The 20113-nt window shown below is 58.6% G+C and overlaps 1 protein-coding gene across 1 annotated transcript; it reads right to left on the reverse strand.

Moving 5' to 3' along the window:
* Positions 1-1936: 1936 nt before the first annotated feature.
* On the reverse strand, positions 1937-18610 carry TTLL12 (tubulin tyrosine ligase like 12). The gene is made up of 14 exons (XM_019715038.2): positions 18239-18610; positions 14575-14747; positions 11885-12083; positions 10927-11086; positions 10709-10842; positions 8453-8529; positions 7176-7292; positions 6894-7088; positions 6390-6501; positions 5444-5595; positions 4992-5073; positions 4539-4607; positions 3939-4077; positions 1937-3360 (listed from the first exon to the last, which is right to left on the reverse strand). The coding sequence occupies exons 1-14, from the start codon at positions 18419-18421 to the stop codon at positions 3209-3211; spliced, it is 1944 nt and encodes a 647-aa protein (XP_019570597.2). The 5' UTR covers positions 18422-18610; the 3' UTR covers positions 1937-3208.
* Between the last annotated feature and the right edge of the window lie 1503 nt (positions 18611-20113).

A 20113-nucleotide genomic window follows, 5' to 3' on the forward strand; every position in this document is an offset into this window, starting at 1 on the left:
ACCGGGCAACGACAGACACACTGTGCGGGAGACACATGTCCTCCTGCCCAGGGGAGACGACTCCGTTACCTGACCGGGAGAACCCTGCTTGCTGCGCCAAGTGTAATCCAGGGTCTCAGCTCCCGCTCCTGGCAGGTGAACGCAGGATACGGTGAGGCCGAAAAGGAACAACGGAGCCATGGATGGGGGTTCATACCACTATATTCTTGCTGGCGGCTGGGCAAGACACAGAAGTAGGATCCACACGAGCTGCACCGTCTGCAATCTGCAATCCAGGCTTGCTGACCTCGCTAGCTATGGCAGTTATATGCGAAACAATAGTGGCTAATGGCCAATTAGTTACAGCTGACGGCCAACTGGTTACAGCTGACGGTCATCAAATAACCAAGCCAGCACCTTTCCACGTGAAGCTGAGCCTGGAAACTGCTCCCCTGGCCTGTCCCTACACCCTGCCTCCCCTGTACCGAGATTCTACTACGACTACACCTCGCCGTGAAAGAGCCGCCATGTTTGGGCGTGTTGGTGTGGCCACAGATCCTCACTGAAGACGTTTTCTCATTTCACCGTCAGCATCTCAAGCTTTATCTTTTGGATTTCTTCTGTCACCCTGTAGAACTTTGGTACAGTTAATACTGCTGCTGGGACGCTCCAGTCGACTCTCAATGTCTGACACAAATTCTGGCTTCTGATGAATTCTTAACACGGAGACAGCGACTCGGGTGAAATGAGTATGACAAAGACGGATCTCGAGGGTAAGAACCGTCTCTACTGCAACGGGCCACCCGGTCTGCTGGGACGGTGGAGGCCGACTGCAATGGCCTTCCTTGGGGTTTGTCTGATTTTCACTGACCAGATGCAAGAGCATCTAGAATTGGGGAAAGCACGTTTACCTATAATCCAGGGATCGTGGGTTTCTCTGACCCGTGACTGCACTGTGCCCACTTGGACTATCCTGGGCAGTCAGGTGTCAAGTGAGCTGGGAGCAGGCTGAATGACCTGGGGTGTGCATCGTCCTCAGGGGCCCAGGAAAACCCCTTGCTGGGCAGCTCCTGCGAGAAGCTGCGTGTGGTCCAGGGCCGCTGTGGTGTCGGGGGGCCTCAACCTTCCTGTTGTAACGTCTAAACCCACCAGGGGGCATCACTGTGCTGGCCGGTAGAGCCCCCGCACCTCGCCTGCACCAGCCTGCTGGGCCTGCCAGGAGCCCCCCAGAGCGGTTAGGGTCTGATTGTCCCTATGAAGGATGAAGAAATAGGCATGGTGGTAAGTCCAGTCCCTGAGGCCCCATCAAAGTATTGCAGCCGATTCAGGGCTTGCCTGACGGCTGAGGCTCCCAGGCGTTGGTTTTAACATTAGGATGGGCCTCGGCTCCCCATCTTCACCACGTCCTGCTCTGAAATGGAACCAACGCTGGGAAATCAAACTTTGGGTTAGGAATTGCTATGGCCTGATCTGAGTGTTTGTCCCCGCAAATCGGTAAATTGAAATCCTATCCCCAACGTGATGGTATAAGGTGGGGCCTTTGTGGGGTGATTGGGTCATGATGGAAACCTCATAAATGGGATCAGTGCCCTTATGAGACCCCACAGAACTCCGTCACCCCTTCTGCCACGTGAGGACACAGGGAGAAGACGGCTGTGAACCAGGAAGAGGGCCCTCATGACACCAAAGCTGCCGGCCCTATGACCTTGGGACACTCCAGCCTCTAGGGCCGTGAAAAAGAAATGTCTGCTGTTTAAGCCAGTTTATTGCCTTTTGTTACAGCAGACTGAACAAAGATGGGGGCTTAGAGGACTAAACGCTATCTTATTTCCTCTCCCGTTTCTCTAAGTGCACATTTTGACGTTTTGGTTTTCTTCAACAACCAGCAAAGCAAGCAGCTGACACCCCATGCCAGGCCTGTGGTCCCAGGGCCCCCACAGAATAAGGGAGGCCAACGTACAGAAGACATACTTTATTGCGGTACAAACCCCATTAGGTAGGGAATAAGATGCCAGCAGCATTCCCAGGGAGAAAACCAGAGACGAGGTTTCCCACCTGCTATCGGGCTGGAGGAAGGGCTGAGGTTCTGGGTAACAGCGGGATGGACAGACACAGCCACAGAGATGGGAGGGACCACCAAGTCGTTTCACGACAGGGATTGTTCTTGGCTTCAGCGTGAAACAAGCACCCCCACCACACACACACACACACACACACACACACACACACACACACACACACATACTCACACTCACACCCACCCACCCACCGACAGCTGTTCCGCAGGCAGCCGCCCCACACCCCTGGGGTCACCTGCCCACCTGGGACTGGACACACTGTGGTGACACATATGCTGGCATCTGCCCCCACAATTCAGAAACATTAAGAACGAGAATTTTATGTTTTCTTCCCATAAATGAAAGTAACAAAATTCCAACATTCTGACTCGAGACTGGTGGGAAGATGGCATCTAACGTGAAGTTGTTGGTGGAGTCGTCTTTCGACGCCGTCCACTGTCTGGCGCTCCGCTGCCCATGCTCGTCCCTTGCCCCAAATCCCTGTCTCCAAACCCAAACCCAAGGGCGGAACCAGTGCAGTGCCAGGCAGGCCACTGGGTCCACAGGGACCAGGAGGACGGGCCGGCCCCTGACAAACGGAAAGGCAACGGCAACACAAGGTGGAGGAGAGCTGGTGCAGGTTCCGGGAGACTGGGGTGGGGGGCGGGGGCGAGACGGCGGGGGCTGGCTGGCAGGTTCCCCACGGTGTTCTGGGGGTGCCTGTCACGCAGGGAACCCGGGGGAGGAGGGTGGGACCCTGGCCCTGCTCTGGGAGCCACAGGGCACAAGCAGACTCAGGAGAAGAGTCAGAATGGCCATGTTAACTTTTGGGCCCCCACAGGCACTCCTGGGGAACCCTGTTTCTGAGGACACCTCGTCATGCTCCCCAGAACCTCCCTGTCGCCAACACCCCAGGAACCAGACTTTCAGCAATAAATGCCTGGGCTGAGCTGAGGCTAATCACAGCACAGATGGTGCCGAGGACAGAGTAGACAGCAGCCTGGCACTCAGCCCTGGGGACCCTGGCTGACCCTGAGCCCCCGGACTGTGATACTGGGACATGGCCTGCCTGTGCCCAGAGGGGCAGAGGAGGGGGGACTTTGCAGAAGCACCTCAGAGACCGAGGCTGGAATCCGCCCACGGCAAGCACAAGCAGAGGGGCCAGCGGCCACCTAGACGACGCGGGTGACGTGGCAGTTGCTGGGCTCGTCCAGGTACAGGGTGCAGAAGACATCGTTGAAGAAGGTGGGGTGGTACCTGCAGGCTCGCTCACAGTCCGGGTTGAAGTTCACCTCCAGGATCTGTGGCTGCATCACTCGCTTCCCTGAGGGCACAGGGCACAGAGCGGCTCACTCTTTGGAGCATGGGCTGGGGGCCAGGGAGGCCTGAACTTGGGGTCTCCTGGCTTCTTGGGGCGGGGGGTCTGGCCCAAAGCCTGCTCCCCCCGGGGAAAGGCTGGAGCTGCCTCGGGCCCTAGGAGTCACGTGAGCCACCACGTCCAGCTCAGACGTTAAGTCCAAAAGAGGGGTGGAGCCGCAGGCCCGGCGTGGGGTGGGCTCGGCCCCTGGGGACTCTGGAGCCGAGGGCGGCCGCCTGGGGCTGCCCGCTCCCTCTGCCCCTCTGCCTTGTGCACAGGATTCCTTTTCCTTGTGGGTTCTCTCCGACGCCACTGCAGCCCACCTGCCCTTCCCGTTCCCACTCTGCCCTGCAGGCCATCGCCCTTCAACAGGGGGCCTCCCCAGACTCACATCTCCTGGCTAACGAGGGGCAGAGGACAACCTGGGCAGCACTGACCAGTGATGCCCTCCCTGCCCCTGGGGGGTGGGAGGGGGTACTGGTGTGGGGAGGGCTGGACAATGGGCTTCGGGTGCGTGTGGGTGGGTTATGGGGAGCCCCCCTCACCATCTGGATGGTCGTCCCACTTCAGCATGAGGTCGATGGCATACACGGCCCGGGACGAGGGGTAGTCGCAGAGGCCCAGAGGGGGTGGCTTGGCACATGCCACTTGGAACAGCTCAGTGAAGGCCTGGAAGATTTCAGCCTGGGGACCAAGTGAGGCAGGATCAGGGAGCCTATGCGGCTATGATGCTGGGATCAGCCCCCCAGGTCAGCCTCTCAATATGAGGTTCACTGCCTCTTCCCGAGCCCCAAGCCCCAAATGGCTACAGTCACCTCCCCCTACATCCTTCATGTCTCCCTACCTGGCCACAGCCACCTCTGCCTGACACATGTCCCTTCTCACTCCTGGCGTCCACATACTGCAAACCTGCCTGTCTGCTGCCCTGGAGCCCCCATGCTCCCCTCTGCACTGGCAACTCCCACTCCAGACTGTGGAGGCTGGCCCGTGGATGTGTGTGTCCCAAGCATACCCTGACTGCCCCTCCAGGTCACCCCACACCGTCTCGTCACCAGTCTGGGTGGGAGGAGCAGGACCATCCAGAGATGGCAGACCGACACCACCTGAGGCCAGCCCAGGCCCCTCCAGCTTTGCTCAGGACTCACCTGGACGCTCTTCCACGGAAATTCTGGGTATTGCTTCTCAAACTCAGGGATGAACTCGTCACAATGCACCTGCGACATAGGGCCCGTCATACTTTGCCCCACCTTGACGTGGAGCCTCTGACATTCGCTGGGGCCACAGGTCAGCGCCAGCAGCTTGTCCAGCCCCCCTCAGGGCACAGATGGGAGGCAGAAGATTGGGTCTGAGCTCTGGATCTCACTGTGACGCTGGACAAGCAGATTTATTTCTCGGAGCCTCAGTGTCTCCATCTGTAAGATGGGACAACACTCCCTGCCCCACAAGCTTACTTTGCAGGACTGTTGTGAGCCTCAGGGACACACCACTGTTTGACATAAAGCAGGTGCCAGCAGGCAGCTCCTCTGTCTACACAGCCTGCCCGGAAGACAAGCTGCGGGGGGTGGGGTCTGGGTCTGCAGGTCCCACCAGGCCCCTACCTGCTTCAGCACCACTTCCGGGTCATAGTTCATGACAGTGAAATGCTTCTCATAGTCGTCCAGGTCATTGAGTGCAAAGGGCCTGCAGGATGGGCAGACAAACCCCCAAGTGGGTCCCGAGCACGGCCACATCTGAGAAGAGGGGGTGCTCAGAGCCCCCCAACTGGGCACCAGCTCCCCCACGGCCCCCTCACGACTAACTGTGGGGACTCCCTGGAGGCCCATACACATCATCGCAACCCACAGGTGTTGGTGCCCGTTTTACGAGGCTCGCTCCCACCCCTATGGTGGTTGGCGTGGGCAGGGCAAGCATTCCGGCCATTTAACAGAACCGGGCTTGGCGGGGTGCCCTGCTGGGTGCATGGCGAAGGAGCTCCAGTGCAGGCTTTCTGATCCTGTTCAAGAGGGGCCCTGCCCCCCTGGCCCCGCCCCGGGCCAGTCTCCCCAGTTACCGGTTGGAGAATCGCAGCCAGAACACGTCATATACGAACAACCTCAGGGGCTTCACCGACCGCAGAAGCACAATGTAGCGGATGTCGAACTTCACCCTCCCCACGTCTTCTCGAAGGAACAAGACAGGACTTTCAATGTACTTGGACACAACCTGGAGGACAGATGCAGGCTCAAGGCAGCTCTCACTTCACCTGGGCCAGGACAGAGCACCCCAGAGGCACCCCGACCTGCTGGCTGTGCACTCACGCTCGTGGTACGTTCACATGCCGTCCCCACATCCCGGAGGAACAGGCCCGCTCTCGCAGCCCCTTTCGCCCCAGTCCCAGGGCATCCGTGGAGGGACCCACACCTGAGCTTCTCTGCTTCCTCTGCCCTTCCACACCCGTCTAAGCTGGGACACGTTCTTTATCTCCTTTACTTTAACTGAAGGAAAAGATCCCACCAGTTTTTAGGGTTTGGAAGCTGAATACACACTCTCAGCCCAAATCCACTGGCTCCCCACCCCACCCTGCCAGTGTCCAGTGACCATCCTGTGGCACATTTCCCCGGGACTCTGCCACATGCATGATCCTGTGTCCCTGACACTGCCTCTAACGTGCCCCATGTCACTATGGCACCTTTGCCCAGGGCCCCGAGGGGCTCCCTGTCCTGGCGGGGCCATCTCCTTGCTGCTGTGCGGTCACTTGTGCAACGTGTGGGGACTCAAGTCAGACACACGTAGGGTCACCCTGATTGAGGCTCTCTCCTCTCCCCTGGATGTCACACAGCCCCCCTGCAGGCAGGGCAGTGAAGGAGTGGGGTGGGGGCTTCAGAGACTCCCATGAGCCGATGACCATCACTGCGGACACCAGGCCCCCCCGCACAGGCCCTTGACACCAGTCCCCAGGCTCCCCCCATGGCTGGCCTGTGTACCCAGCACCCCTCAAACACGGGGCCAGGGCCCACCTTGGGGGTGCTCTCGCGGTGCCGGATGACGCTGTGGAGACTCTTAGTGACGTGTGTGTCCAGGCTGCGGGCCAGGTTCCAGGGCTTACAGATCCAGTGGTTGTCCTCGCCCCTGGGAGCAGAGGGGCCAGCTAGGCTGCGTGCTGGGCCCACTCTCCCAGGCAACACTCCCCAGGATGTGACAGGAGAGGGACACGCGGCCTCCCCAGGGGATGGAGGGAGGTGTCACATCAGAGAGGTCAGAGGCTGGGCCTTGGGTACTAAGAAGGCATTCGCTGGAGCCAAGGGGGCTGCGCTCTGGTGGACGACCGGCTCTAGCAGAGGCCTGGACCCCATGGCAGCTGTGGGTGGCTGCAGCGCTCAGCGGCTATGGCTCCCAGCATCGGGGCCTGCACATAGTAGGTGCTCAGCTAAGGAGCAGGCTGGGCAGTGTAAGGACGGGTACAGGGCTGGTGGGGGCTGCACGGGTCCATGGAGGGGCGGGGGCAAGGTGGGGGTGCCTACCGCCTCTCCCGCTGTTGGAAGTAGCTGACAAACTGGGGCAGCTCTGTGCGCAGGTTGAAGGTGCGGGGCAGCCAGGCCGGGCCCTCGGGGCCCCCTGCCCGGCGCGCGATGGAGGCCAGGCAGTCCTTCACAGTCAGCAGGTTCTCGCAGGGGAACTGGTTCAGCAGCACGTGGGGCCTCTCTTGGCTGAGCCTCCTGTGGGGCCGAGCAGGTGCGACTGGCTCAGGGGGCCGCGAGGGGCTCTGGGGCCAGTGGCCGGAGCCTGGCGGGGGGGTGCCTCACCTGTAGTCCTTGAAGTGAGAGAAGCTATAGAGGATGTCGGCATCCGCCTCACTCTGGGTAAAGGTGAAGCGTGGGTGGGTGAGGTGGCTGAGCACCTGCTGCACGTCCGTGTAGACCCTGCAGGGAGAGGTGGGCTGGGGCCACACAGCCAGGCCTAGACCCGCCTGTCTGCCTGTCTGCTGAACAGTGGGGCAACTCGGACCCTCCCGACCCCAGGTTCCCCCCTGTAAGACGGGCTCACACTTATTGTTATGATGAGACGGGATAACCTGAGTGTGTAACAAATGTGGGTTCTTTCCTCCCAAGTGGAAAGAGGTCAACACTAGCAATTTCCCATGGAAACACTAAGAACTTGATATGTGAGAAGGGAGCTGGTGCCCCAGGTGCCTATAGGTGAGTGTGTGGCCAAGGTAAGTGCCCCGGACGAGGCCTCCATCCACACTGGTGCTCGTTGGTGCCGACCCCGTGCAGAGTTGAGGACAGGGCCTGAGAGCCTGTCTGCTGGCAGTGGGGAGACAGCTACCCTTTTAAAGCAATGGGGCCGAGTGTGGAGGCAGGAGGGAGCCGAGCTCGGACCGTGTTGTTTCAGGGGAGGAACAGAAGGAAGGAGCTAGGCTGCTCGGGCAGGGCTGGAGCTTGGAGCAGGAACTGAGCAGGCCTTAGGGAGGCCTCTGGCCCTGAGGAGGTGCCGTGACGCTGGGCAGTGGGCCTTGGGAAGAGCCCGTGGGCTGCGTGGGCTGGGGCAATGGCCTCAGGGAAGGAGAGGAAAACTCCCAGGACCCACTGGAAGGGGTAGAGTGCAGCGTGCTGCGGTTTGTGGCTGGACCAGGTTTGGGCAGCCAGAGAGAGGGGTCCCACTGGAGGCAGAGGCTAGTCTGCCTGCCGAGCTGGACCGGCCCCAGCCTGCTCTCCACTGCTGGGGGTGGGGGGCTCTGCACCTCCACTTCCTCCCATGCAGAATGGAGCGTCTGCTTCAACGGGGGGCAGCCTGGGCTTGCCTGCCTGGCCACGGCCCCTCCTGGCAGCCCAGGTGCCTTTCCCAGGCGCCCCGCGTGCACAGGCCCGGCGGCGTTTAGGACCAGATGAACACACTCTCGGTCACCCTCACTTTTCACAGCACCGTCTCTGTGATCCTAAGAACTCCACCCCTGGCATCTGTCACTATCGTGCTGCAGCACAGAGCAGACCTGAGTGCCTCCCTCAGCCATGGGCACTGTGGGAGTGTGTGAGCGAAGTGAGTGAGGCAAAGTCCCAACGCAAGCTGAGGGGCTACGCACCTGAAGATGTGGGCGTGGGGAAATGTCACCGGATCAATGGCGAGTGGCAGCTTCTCTTTGTTTTCCTCCAAAATGGCCTGCAAGGAAAGACAGTGGAGGTAGAAACAGACCTTTGAGAAAGGGAGCAAGGGAACACACACTTCCCCCACCCTGGCACAGCAGGGCTTTAGGACTCGGAGGTGCCCCCAGACCGCAGGTGCAGCCTTTCCCAGGTGCCCCGGCACCACCCTCACCCTGCGATTCTGGGGCTCAAGGCCCCTCAGGTGCTGAACAGCCTGTTCTGTGTCAAAAGAACCTTCTCTCCGGCTACCTCCAAACCCCAGGAGGGGGCTGCCTGGCCCCCGGGAGCCCCCAAGGCTATTCTGAGCTTAAGCAGTGTGGTGGCTTCCAACATGCCCAGCAGCTCTTTGGCATTCCCTTCGGAGGACCTTAATTCATCGCCCCTTGCATGTGGACTGAATGAGTTGCTTCTAACAAACAGAAAGACAGTGGAACTACCATGGCATTTCACCAAAGGCACTGTGGCTTCCTCCTCGGATCGCTGCTCTGAGACAAGTTAGCTGCCACGTCGTGAGACGCGCAAGCAGCCCCGTGGAGAGGCCCACGTGGGGAGGAACCGAGGCCACCCGCCAAGAGCCAGCACCACCTTGCCAGGCATGTGAGGAACCACGTGGAAGCAGGTCCTCGGCCCCATCACGGCTCAGATGTCATGGCCAGGCTGACAGCGCCTCAGAGAGACCCCCAGACAGAAGCGCCCGCTGAGCCACTCCCCGACTCCTGGCCACAGAAAGTGTGTGAGAAAGTAAGTGTTTGCTGTTTGAAGCTGGAGTTACTTGTTACCTGGCGACAGGTACCTAATACAGGCAACCCCAGGGCCCTGAGCACAGGTCCAACCCAGATGGTCAAATGGGGACAAAGCCAGGACACTTTAGACAACCGGTGTTTGGCCTCTTATCTCCCAAGGAAAAAAAGACTAATTTTAACTCATGTTCCTTTAACAACCTCAAGATCAGGAAGTCTTGGTCTCTAAGCCATTCTTAAGCTGCACCCCTTGGTATTCACTCACTTTTCCTAAAGTTTCCTAAGAAACTAGTAGGCACACGTCTTCTACGAGCCTCTGAAACACAGCTCGGAGCCAAGATGGTGATCACGGGTCTTCAGCACGGTTAGTTCACCCCCACTGGCTTAGAGGAATTCGAGGTGAAAGGTGCCCTAGGACCCCCGTAAGCCAGCCTCTCCCCGTCAGCAGCACGCACAGAACAGCCAGCACCACACGCTTCCCACCCAGTTACTCTGTTTCCTCCTTCCCATGATCCTTTGAGGCATTCAGTCCGTGGCTGACGTGCCAGTGGGGGCAGGGCAGCCTCAACATAGTGGGGAGTGGGGGGCCTGGCGGGGAGGCGTGTGGCTTCAGCTTACAAGCTATCAGGTCTCTCTCAGTTTGGACTCGTTCTCCCACCAGCTGTGTGACCTTTGGCAAGTTATTTAACCTCCTTGTGCCTCAGTTTCCTCACCCTCAGTAAAATGAAGATAAAAACGGGCCTGTAAGTCGTATTCTGTAAGGATTACAGTAGAGTGCCCGTAGAGTGCTCGGCACAGGCTCTCTCGTTGCCTGGTTTCCATCGGGGACCAGCCGATAAGCAGCAGCGGCGGGACACTGCAGGGCCGGGGACGGAGAGGGGCCCGGGTCTGAACCCCTGTGCAGCCCTGCCGCTCCTGGCAGTGGCTGTGTACCTTAGGCTCCACGTCCTCTCTGCCCTCAGCCTCCCTAACCCTGGCCGGCTAACATGGCCCACCCCACCCCAGGTACCAGGCCCTGCATTAACTCTCACCCTCATACTTGTGAGGGGGCCGCCTGGATCCTGGCTGGGCCCTGACTGAGAAGCTGCCCAGGGACTGAAACCTTTCTTACCCATAACAATGACAACTTGCTGAGGGCCTACTGTGTGCTGGAAACTGTACCACATAGTGTTTGAGTACAGTGTCTTCCCATCCCTGGGGAGGGAAGTGTCAGGAGAGGAGGAAACAAAAATGAGAAGAACAGCACTGACCACCAAAAGCCAGCTTCACCCGACCTTCTGGAAATACGGTTCCCAGCATCAGGGCCCCTGGTGTTCACTCCTGAGCTCCCAAGCTCTTCCCCACCTCCCACAGTAGCCAGGTGGTGTTCACTAATATTTGGTGACTGGAGAAGGTTCCAGAAACCACCAGGCAAACAGGCGCGGGGGTTGGAGGGGAAGGGGTGCAGGGTCCTACCTGGTAGTGCTCGGCGGGCGGCTCGGGCGTGCAGGAGCTGAGGTCCAGCATGTCAGCGGGGGCCCAGGGCAACAGCATGCACCTCCGGATCAGAGGGTCTGCCTCTCCATAAGCAAAGTCCCGGGTCACCTCCTCTGCACGGAGACACACGCGCCCGTCAGAGGCCGGCAGGAGGCCGGGCCGGGCCGTTCTCCCACGTGGGGTGGGCCCTGACTCACCGCCCGTGTCCAGGTCCCTCAGGGGCCACAGCAGCGTGTACGCCACCTGCTGTGGCATGTAGAAGAAGGGCGCAGTGGCAAAGCTGGGTGCGTCCGAGTGCTGGATGCGCGAGCCGAACTCGTCCATGATGTACCACACAGGCACCTTCTCCTCGGCCGTCTGGGGGCAGAGCACACACCCGGGCCCTGTCCATCGGCCTGCCCGCCCACACCCAACACCAGCTGCCCACTCGTCTGCGCCCAACTCTGGGCCTGCAGCTTTAACACAAACCCCTGAGCCCTTTAACCCGAGGCCTCTGTGACAATGGCCCTGCCCTGACAAACCAGGCACAGGCCAGGGACTGCAGGGTGACCACCAGCATGCTAACGGCACATGGAAATAAGCCACTTAACCCAGTAGCCACATGGATGTGTTTGGTCAGGGAAGAATGAGGGGAGACTTGCAGTTTGGGGAAGGCTCCCTGGAGGAGGCAACATCTAAGCTGAGATCATGAGAAACAACTTTTGTCTCCCAACCTAAAAGTTGTGGGGTGCTGGAGCCTAAGGTGAGTCCGGGGATTCTGGGAGTGGGGTGACAAAAGCCCGAGGACATGTGCTAATAGGACTCAACTCTTCTACTGAAGGCAGTGAGGACCACTGAGGCCTTTTTAGAGGGTGACAAAACCAGAAGACCCCAGGAAAGAGGCAGCCGAGTCACTGGGTCCAAATCCAGGAGTCTGAGGGCTGTGTCCTGTGACCTTAGAGGCTGCACAGACCCCTGGGGACCTGGCATTGGCTGGTCCAAGGACGAGAGTAACACGCCCACAACGAAGTCATGGGACGACGGTGTTTCAAGGGGCCACAGGGGAAGGTGGCTTTGCTCACTCGTGGGGTAACGGCCCCCGGGCTGGGTCGGGGCTCCCCGGCCGCGCCTGCCAGCCCTGGCCTCTGCCCGCCCTGGGGCCCGGCTGCCGCTCACCCCGTGGGACAGCTGGTAGGTCTGGTTGAACTTCCACATCTGCTCCAGCACCTGGTCCACGGCCTCGGAGGTGGGCAGCTCCCCGTGGAACTCGATGCCCATCAGGTTGGCCATGCGGTGCAGCAGCCCGGGGACCTGCTGCAGCTGCCGGCGGGCATGCTCCACACGGCACGTCCAGGCGTGGTCAATGAGGAAGATGCTGCAGGCACAGGCGACAGGAGGTGAGGCTGCCGCGCGGGCACAGCGAGGGCGGAAGAGGCGGCAGACGAGGATGAAGAGGCCTGGGGGCTGCGGCCCGGACCCTGCCCCTGAGACTCGGTCTCTCCGGCACGTGTGGGCCTGGGTGGGAGTCGGGGCTCTGCTGACCGCTTACTGTGGGGCCCTCTCTCCCTGTCCTAGTTTCTAAAGCAGGACAACAGGGTCTCTACGTCCTATCACCAGGCTGCTACCAGGATCAAACGAGACAGAACACACTACGTGCTGACTACACCAAGTACTGCGTATGTCATGATTATTCCAGCACTCACTGGAACAGCGAGTGTCCCCCACTGGGCTCAGAACTGCCAGAGGACAGGCCCAGGCCCACGCTCCCCCCCCACACCGCTACCTGCAGCCTGGCCCACGGCCGGTGCTCAGCAAAGGCTGCACCACTGGGAGGCCAGCAGCAGGCAGATGCCCAAAGGAGCTGCCAGGCGGAGCTCACGCATGCCCGTCCAAGACTTCTGGGCACTTCCCGGGGAGCAGCAGGCCTTTTTTTGGGAGAGGCTTCAAGTTCCATGTATGGACACCTGCAGCCCACACACTCCGGTTTCCGTGGAGGAACCCGGGTGGGCCAGCTGTACAGCTTGCGCACAACCGCCGGGGGCTGTGGCAGAGGACGAGGCCATGCCCACGCCCTGCCTCACAGGACACGGCTGCCTGGACACGACCAGGAGGCTCCACACAAACAGGTGGGCAAAGGGGCCCTCACCCGCCCCTCGCGGAAAGGAAAGGAGCAGCAGCTGTTCCAGGTCCCAGGCTGGGCAGCACGTCCGGCCGTAATTATTGTGCTTACGCAGTCGGCCCTCCTGTAGATCCACAGGTCCCACATTCGCGGACCCAACCAACCTCACAGAACAAATATTTGCAAATAAAAACCTTCCATTGTTGCTGACGTGGGTACTACATCGTTAGGCCTACGATGGGTGTCTGTACTGAACAGGTACAGACTGTTTTCTGGTCACTGTTCTTTAAACAATACAGCATAACCCCCATTTACGTGACAATAACACTGTATTAGGTATTATAAGTAACCTAGAGATGATTTAAAGTACACGGGAGGGTGTGCCTAGGTGATACGCAAATACTACTGCGTTCTACACGAGGGACTTGAGCACCTGTGGATTTGCACACTGAGGGACAATTGTATCACTTTGCATATCCTCAAACAAATGAATATTTCTGCCTGCTTTCCTGCTTAGTTTATGGCCGCGCGAGGAAGCAGAGCCAGGCCTTCAAAGTGGACACCTGGGCGTGACCCTGGGCAAATACACACGAGAGGTGCTGTACACGGCAGGTGTGGGAGAGACCGTGGAGGTTGGGGCCTGGCAATTGGGGAGACTCAGAGGCCTGGGGGGAGAAAGGCCCAGGGACAGGGAGAGCTCCAGCCCAGGAGTCCATCCCACCTCCTCCCAAACCTGCCTGGTGGTGGCATGTGAAGGGCGTTGAGTGGCAGTGAGCCACTCGAGGTGGCTGCTGTGTCTGATTTGCCTGGGCCTGGGCCCTGGAGCCAGCACAGGTGGCAACGGAGCAGGCGCACGTGGAGGTTGGCTGCACTGAACCTAATGACAAAGGCCAGCCTGCCAGCTTCTGAGTCAGAGAGCATGTGGGTGGAGGTGCCTGGCTGCTATAATTACCTGTGTGGCCACTCCCCCCCATCATGGGCTGGTGAAGGCAGACAGACTCTTCCCTGAAGAGCAATGGACGCAGGGCCCCAGGATCCTGAGCCCAGAAAGTTAGTTCTTCTGCAAGGTTCTAACAGTTTGGCAGAGGCTTGGAGGCCTGTCCTGGCCGTGGGAGGCAGGAAGCCCAGGGCCCGGCTTTAGCTCTGCCCTGTCTATGACATGGCCCTGGGTGAGGCCCAGGCCTGCACTGGGCCTTAGCACCCTCACCAGGGGGCTGAGACCATACCCCTCACGTTCCTGCAAAGCCCTGGTGAACACGGTAAGTGCGGCTTCCCAGACTCCACTCAGGGACAGACTCAGCAGGACTGGGAGAAGCCCAGGGGGCTTGGAAAAGCTGGCTCATGAGTAAGACTGTCCTGGGTCCGATACCCACACTCAGTCAGCTGTGTGACCTTGGGCGAGTCCTTCTGTTTCATCAACAAAATCAGCACTTATCACACCTCCGTTGCAAAACCACTGTGACAGGTGTGACGTGAAGAGGCTGCTCCCAGGACGGTCTGAAACACGGCTAACATGGGGGCACCACCGGCACTGGAGCCAACGATGACCCTAACGTCTAGCTGGAAGCCCGGGGACCACGCGTGCCCGGCACACGGCTGGTGAAGAGGCTGGTGCTTGGCGCACAGGAAGCACGAGTGCCTACAGTTACGGTTCTTCCCCAGTGGCGACGGCCTTGGGGAAACCTCCCTAAAAGGGAGCCTGGCTGAGAGCCACGGTGCGGGTGCCGGGGTCCCGCTAGGCTCCTACCTGTTGGGGTCGGCCGCCTGGAGCCCGTTCTCGTTGGTCACGATGACCTTGTAGAAGAGCTCGATGCCCGGGTTGGGCTTCTTCGCGCGCACTTCCCGGGCGGCCTCATCCTCACTCTCCTCCTCCACTTCTTCCACTTGCATTATCCCAAACATCTCCCCTGCGTCGAAAACCTGGGGGCCATAGCAGGGCGTGTCGGCAGGGTACCCCACCCCGAACCCTCGCCTCAGGGACAAACTGAAGCCCTTAGGAGAAGGCCCTATTTACTGCCCAACTACCCATTTCACAGGTGGGGAAACAAGCTCCTGGAGAAATCGGACAGAACTGGGACCTAACCTACCCCACTATCACTGGCGCTATCGTCCAAGGCCCCTCACTCCACGGGACCCATCCTTGGAAGTGGGCCTGCACGCATGTGTCCAAATTATATCGAGTCTGGCCCCATTTTCCAGAGAAAATGAGGCCCCAAAGGCATAGGGGTGGCTCTAGTCACACTAGAAGTACAGGATCTTGGTGGCCAGGGATCACACCCCAATTTCGCTTGTACCAGAGGAACCCATCCAACACCAGGGCGGCTGAGGCAAGCCAGAGGAAAGCAAGTCTCTGTGGCCTCAGTGCCAGCCCAGCCAAGTAGTCCAGGCCTGCACAAAGCATGGCCGGGGACTAATCTCCTGAGGACCTGGGCCAGGAAGATAAGGGCCTTGGTCCTTGAGCTTCCCTGGCAAAGGACAACTGTCAGCCACGTGCAGTGGATAAAGAGGATGAGTCAGCCACTTGTGTGCTCTGGAGCCAGGCTGTGTGACCTTGAACAAGTCACTGAACCACGCTGTGCCTCTGTTCGCCCATCCATACAATGGGCACAGTAGGATCTACCTCAGAGAACTGCTGGGAAGATTAATGATTAACACACATAAAGAGCTAGAACCTAAGCTGGCTCTGTAAGCACTTGCTGCCACCCTTCCACTTTTGAGGCTGGTCTCTCCCCTGGGAAGGGGGTATCCCCCACCCTCCAGGAGAGCGCAGGGACTCAACAAAGGCCAGTCCCCCCACCCCAAAAACCTATTTCTCACAACTCTATTAAAACTAAAGAGAAGGAAAAATCACCCCCGCAGCTGAAGGCAGCTAGCTAGCCTGGCACGAGCAGCTTTGTGTGCTAGGCGGCATAGGCACCCTGGGGGTGTGAGGGTGAAACATGCATAATCTCGCCCAGGGAGCTCACGGCTGAGTGGCAGAGCGAAGTAGAGAGGACCAGGTAAATGGTGTGAGAACTGGACAGCCGGGAAGATTTTATGGAGGAGACATAATCAGAGGTGAGCGCTGGAAGGGGGAGATTTAAACCCATGGCTGCGGGTGGTGGTGAAAGGGCTCCAGGCAGGGAGCTGTGAGAGCCAAGGCCCAGAGGCAGACAGAGGGCTGTGGAGACCAGGTTCATCCAAAGACAAGGGAGCTCAGGCACTTTCTGGGTTCTCCGCTAACCTCACAGAGCCCGGGGAGGCCACCACCGTACCTCCAGCTTACAGATTAGGAAAGCAGCTCACAGGGCTGGAGTTTACACTCTGAGCTTCAACCCAGAACCCCAAATCCCCAGCCCTCAAGCCCAGACCTGACGGGAAGGGAGGCAGCCTGGGGACAGAGGGCCTGTCTCACGTCTGGCTTCTTCCCAGTTCTGAGTGGGAGTGACCACAATCCCTTCATGGTGGGACCGGGAGGGTCATGCAGACAGGAAAAGAGTTGGAATTTACTTTATAACACGTTCCCCATCCTTTCCAAGGGAACCGGAATTTTTTAGGCAAGGTTCCAAGGTCATTGGCCAGCCTTGCTGGGGGTTGGGCCTTGCCCACTCCTTTGTGGGCAGGTACCTGTTCTGCTAGTGTGTGCCCTCCCCCACACCTGTTTCACTCAGAACAATGACTGCAGGTTTGGGTCTAGCAAAGTGGTGACTCACAGCTCTGCCCGTAACCCATAATGGCAGGGAGGGTCATGGAAAAACACCCGCTGACCCTCAGCAGAGCAACAGCGAACAGGGCAGAGGGGACTGCCCACTATGTGCTGGGCACTGGCGGAAACGTAGCTCAAGCCTCCCCACTGAGACAGTGGGAGCCGGGGCCGTGTTTCACTGTCCCCACTTTCTAGATGGAGGCTAAGGTGGGCGACTGAGGGTTTGCTGCCCCTGGAGGCTGGCTGGGCTGGAGCCAGGTGTTCCCACATCAAACTCCTTTCTCCCAGGTACACGAGGACTTCTTATCCTCACTGACAAACTGCTAGAGCCTTCTCCCAACCCCAGCACAGGCCGGGGACCAGGGCAAGTGCTCAGGAAATGCTGGCGGAAGACAAGTCATTAAGGGAAGGAAACCACTGTTAGAAAATATAAGTATGTACAGTTTGTCTGCCACTGACACTGTCTCTTTTTTACAGCAACTACCTGTGTTTTGAGCAGGAAGGTACCTGATCCAACCCAGATTTTACAGACAGAGTAACTGGGTGAGAGGGAGGGGTTTGTCCAGTAGCCAGGCTCAGGGGACACCCTTTTCCTGGCGCTGGAATTCCACCTCGTCACCTGCTGCTTCGTCTGTGTTGGCCCCAGGAGGCAGCCCCCTGGAGGGGAGCCTCATTCCCGCTAAGGAGAAGGCCCAACCAGCTGGCCTGTGAATGTGTTCTGGTTTAAGCACCTGGACAAACTACCAAAAACCAGGGTCCACACCCCCTTAGCCAGGACCTGCCGGGAGACCCTTTGGAGGCCTACAGCAGATGGTCAGCAGAACGGAGCCACTGCCACAAAGAAGGAGAGAAACTAGAAGCACCTAAGACCTTTTCATTTTTCTTTAGATTCCTTCTCCGTCTCCCACAGTCAGTTTTCTTTAACCTGCAAAATGAGGGTGAGCCGGGCTCACAACAAATGAGGAAACATGGAAGGCTTCTATAACTGCAACAGTCAAAGCCACACAAATTCATGGGGCTCCTGCTCTCCCAGAGGCAGTGGCTGAAAGAGAGCTTCCAGTTCTGACGTTTGACAGATCTTGGGGGAGTCACTTCCTCTCCCCCAGCCTCTGTTTTCTGAGCTGTACAATGGGGATGGCTGACTTGCCCTTCTCACAGCTGTGGGGAACCTGCAGAGGCCTGGCACACAACAGGAACCCCAGTTCATTTTAGCTCCAGGTTCCAAGGCAGCCCTGGCCCAGCCCCATAGGTACAGGCCTCTGGCGGCCACTGTTAGGTCCCAAACTTTAGATGGCTCCTCAACTGCCAAGGAGGCAAAGTCTAAGCCGGTCATCGCAGCACTCCTGGCTCTTCATCATCAAGCCTCTACGGCTTCTGCCGCCTGGCCCACCCAGGCTGCCCCCAACTCTCCGGGGGACATACGCCCGTGGGGCTCACCGAGGCCTGCCCCGCTGGGCACAAGCGCCGTGAAAACGCGCTTTCACACGGCGAGTCCCGGGACGGCCTCCCAACCTCGTCGGCACGTGGTCCCCAGGCGGCCTCCCTGCCTCCCCCAGGTGGGCCCAGGCCGGCCTCCCCGCAGTTGTTGGCACGGGCCCGCCCGCAGACCACACCCTTCCCGGTGCGAGGGTCCAGAGCGGCCCACCCCCGAGGTGCCCAGGGGCCGCTCTGCACCCGGTCCTCCCGGCCCGGCGCCTTGCTCTCCCCGCGTCGCCCCGGCCCGCACCTCGTGTTCCAGCTTGTGCAGGAGGCGTCCCCAGTACCGCTCCGGGACCCCCGACGCGCGCAGCGCCGGGCCGTGCAGCGCCGCGAACTCGGCCAGGGCCAGCGCGTCCTCCTCCGGGTCCGGGCCCTGCTCCGAGCTTGGTGCCGACTCCGGCGTCAAGACCAGCCCGCCGTTCGCGTCCATGGCGCCTCCACCAGCACCAAGTCCAGTGCGGCCGCAGCCTGCAGGCCCAACCTCCACACTCGGCCCGCCCGCCAGCGCCGCCGCTCCGCCCTCCTCCGGGCTCCCCGCGCCCCCGCCCACCGCCCGCACGCAGGCGCGCACGCCCAGCCGGCGGGCCGCGGGGCGGCGGGGGCGCGAGGCTGGGGGCGGGGCCCTGGGAGCCCGGAGGCCGTCCGTGCGAGGGGCGCGTGCGCGAGTGCGCGTGCGTGGGCGCGCGAGCCTGCGCGGGAGGGGGCGCGTTTGTGGCTTGCGCTGCTGGCGTGTGCGCACGCGCGCTTGGTGGGGGCTTTCTCTTTCCTCCTCGGCTGCCCTGCTGGATGCCGGGAGGAAGCTTTATAGCGTCTCCTATGGTCAGACTCGGAACAGACGCCAGTGACTGTCCAGAAGGGGAAACTGAGGCCCAGAGATAGTGGTATGGCTGAGCTGCAGCCCTGGCATCGAGCGGACTTGTAGGCGCCTGGAGATGGGAGGGGGCTGTCTGATTCTTTTGAATGCTTCACCAGATGTAGGTGCTGCAAAGTAAGAGGCCTTTTCAAATTCCTTAAATTTGGATTGGGGAGTTAAATTTATGCAATTAAAACTGGGAGGTTTTTCTTACAAGTTCACCTGTAGCTCAGAATGTCATACATACCCATGTTCCTTTTCTGTCCCTGACTCTCATGCGTGCGGGGTTCCCATGTGTAGGAGCACGTGTATTAAATGTGGTTGTCCTGTCTCATGTCTGTTTGATTATTAGACCAGCAGAAAGAACCTTGAGGATAGAGGAACGTTCCTTCCTCTTCCACGCTTCCACAAGGGATGTGTTTCATTGGCTTCTCGTTTGCAACGTTGCAATACTTTTATTTTGCTAAAAGGCTCAAAGGCTGAAGGTTTCTGTGGGGTTTTTGGTGCTTCAGTTGCTGAATATTTTGATTAAAAGTTTAAAATTGAATTTGAACAAAATGTGCCAGTTTAGAGGACTTGTTCAGGTTAGCTAGCACACCACGTTGGTATGCAAAGGCTCAAACCTCCAAACTCTAGTTGGTGAGGGGCGCAGAGAAACGTTACTGCCGTGATGAAGTATATTTTGTATCTAACAAGAGCTTTGTCACAAAAAATTTGTAGTTCAATTACTATGACTACTTGTAAAACTTTGACAACTGTGGCTTTTAATTTGATTCGTATAATTTTACAGCTTGTTTGGATGAAATTATTAGCCTCATCCAGTTCCAAGTGCATTTCTACTCTGTGGGGTTATTAATTTACTAAGAATTTTAGTCCCTCAACACTATGACCCATCCAATTTCATATGAGTATTATAATCGCAAAAAAAGGACTTCAGTGTTCAACTTCTTAACTGAATTTAACTGAGCAGCAGTCACGATAATGCTAGTTCTTCATTTTGGACAGAACGAACTTCCAAAAGCTTAATTCTGATTCCGTGAACTGGATGAAAAAAAGGGAACTACCTGATGACTGATACACATTGGCACCAACTGGGGAGTAATTCCTCAGCCAATGGAGCCAACACATTTACAGTGATGGTTTTGCCTTTCATACGAGCACAAGAACTATTTCTTCTGGACTCTGCTTTCAATTCTTTTGGGTATATTCCCAGAAGTTTCCTTAGACTTTTAAATCACTGTGTTAAACAAACCCAGAAAAACCTGGTGT

The sequence above is a fragment of the Rhinolophus sinicus genome, linkage group LG02 (genome assembly GCF_036562045.2).
Source record: "Rhinolophus sinicus isolate RSC01 linkage group LG02, ASM3656204v1, whole genome shotgun sequence".
Lineage (NCBI taxonomy): Eukaryota > Metazoa > Chordata > Mammalia > Chiroptera > Rhinolophidae > Rhinolophus > Rhinolophus sinicus.

What these genes read in the sequence shown, in the direction of transcription:
- TTLL12 (XM_019715038.2), bottom strand. Translation starts at nt 18,421, where the DNA reads ATGGACGCGAACGGCGGGCTGGTCTTGACGCCGGAGTCGGCACCAAGC. An exon ending in CGCCCGCCGAGCACTACCAG is followed by an intron (nt 8,530 to 10,708) that starts GTAGGACCCTGC and finishes CTTTCCTTGCAG; the next exon opens with GCCATTTTGGAGGAAAACAA. An exon ending in CCCCACGCCCACATCTTCAG is followed by an intron (nt 7,293 to 8,452) that starts GTGCGTAGCCCC and finishes CTCTCCCTGCAG; the next exon opens with GGTCTACACGGACGTGCAGC.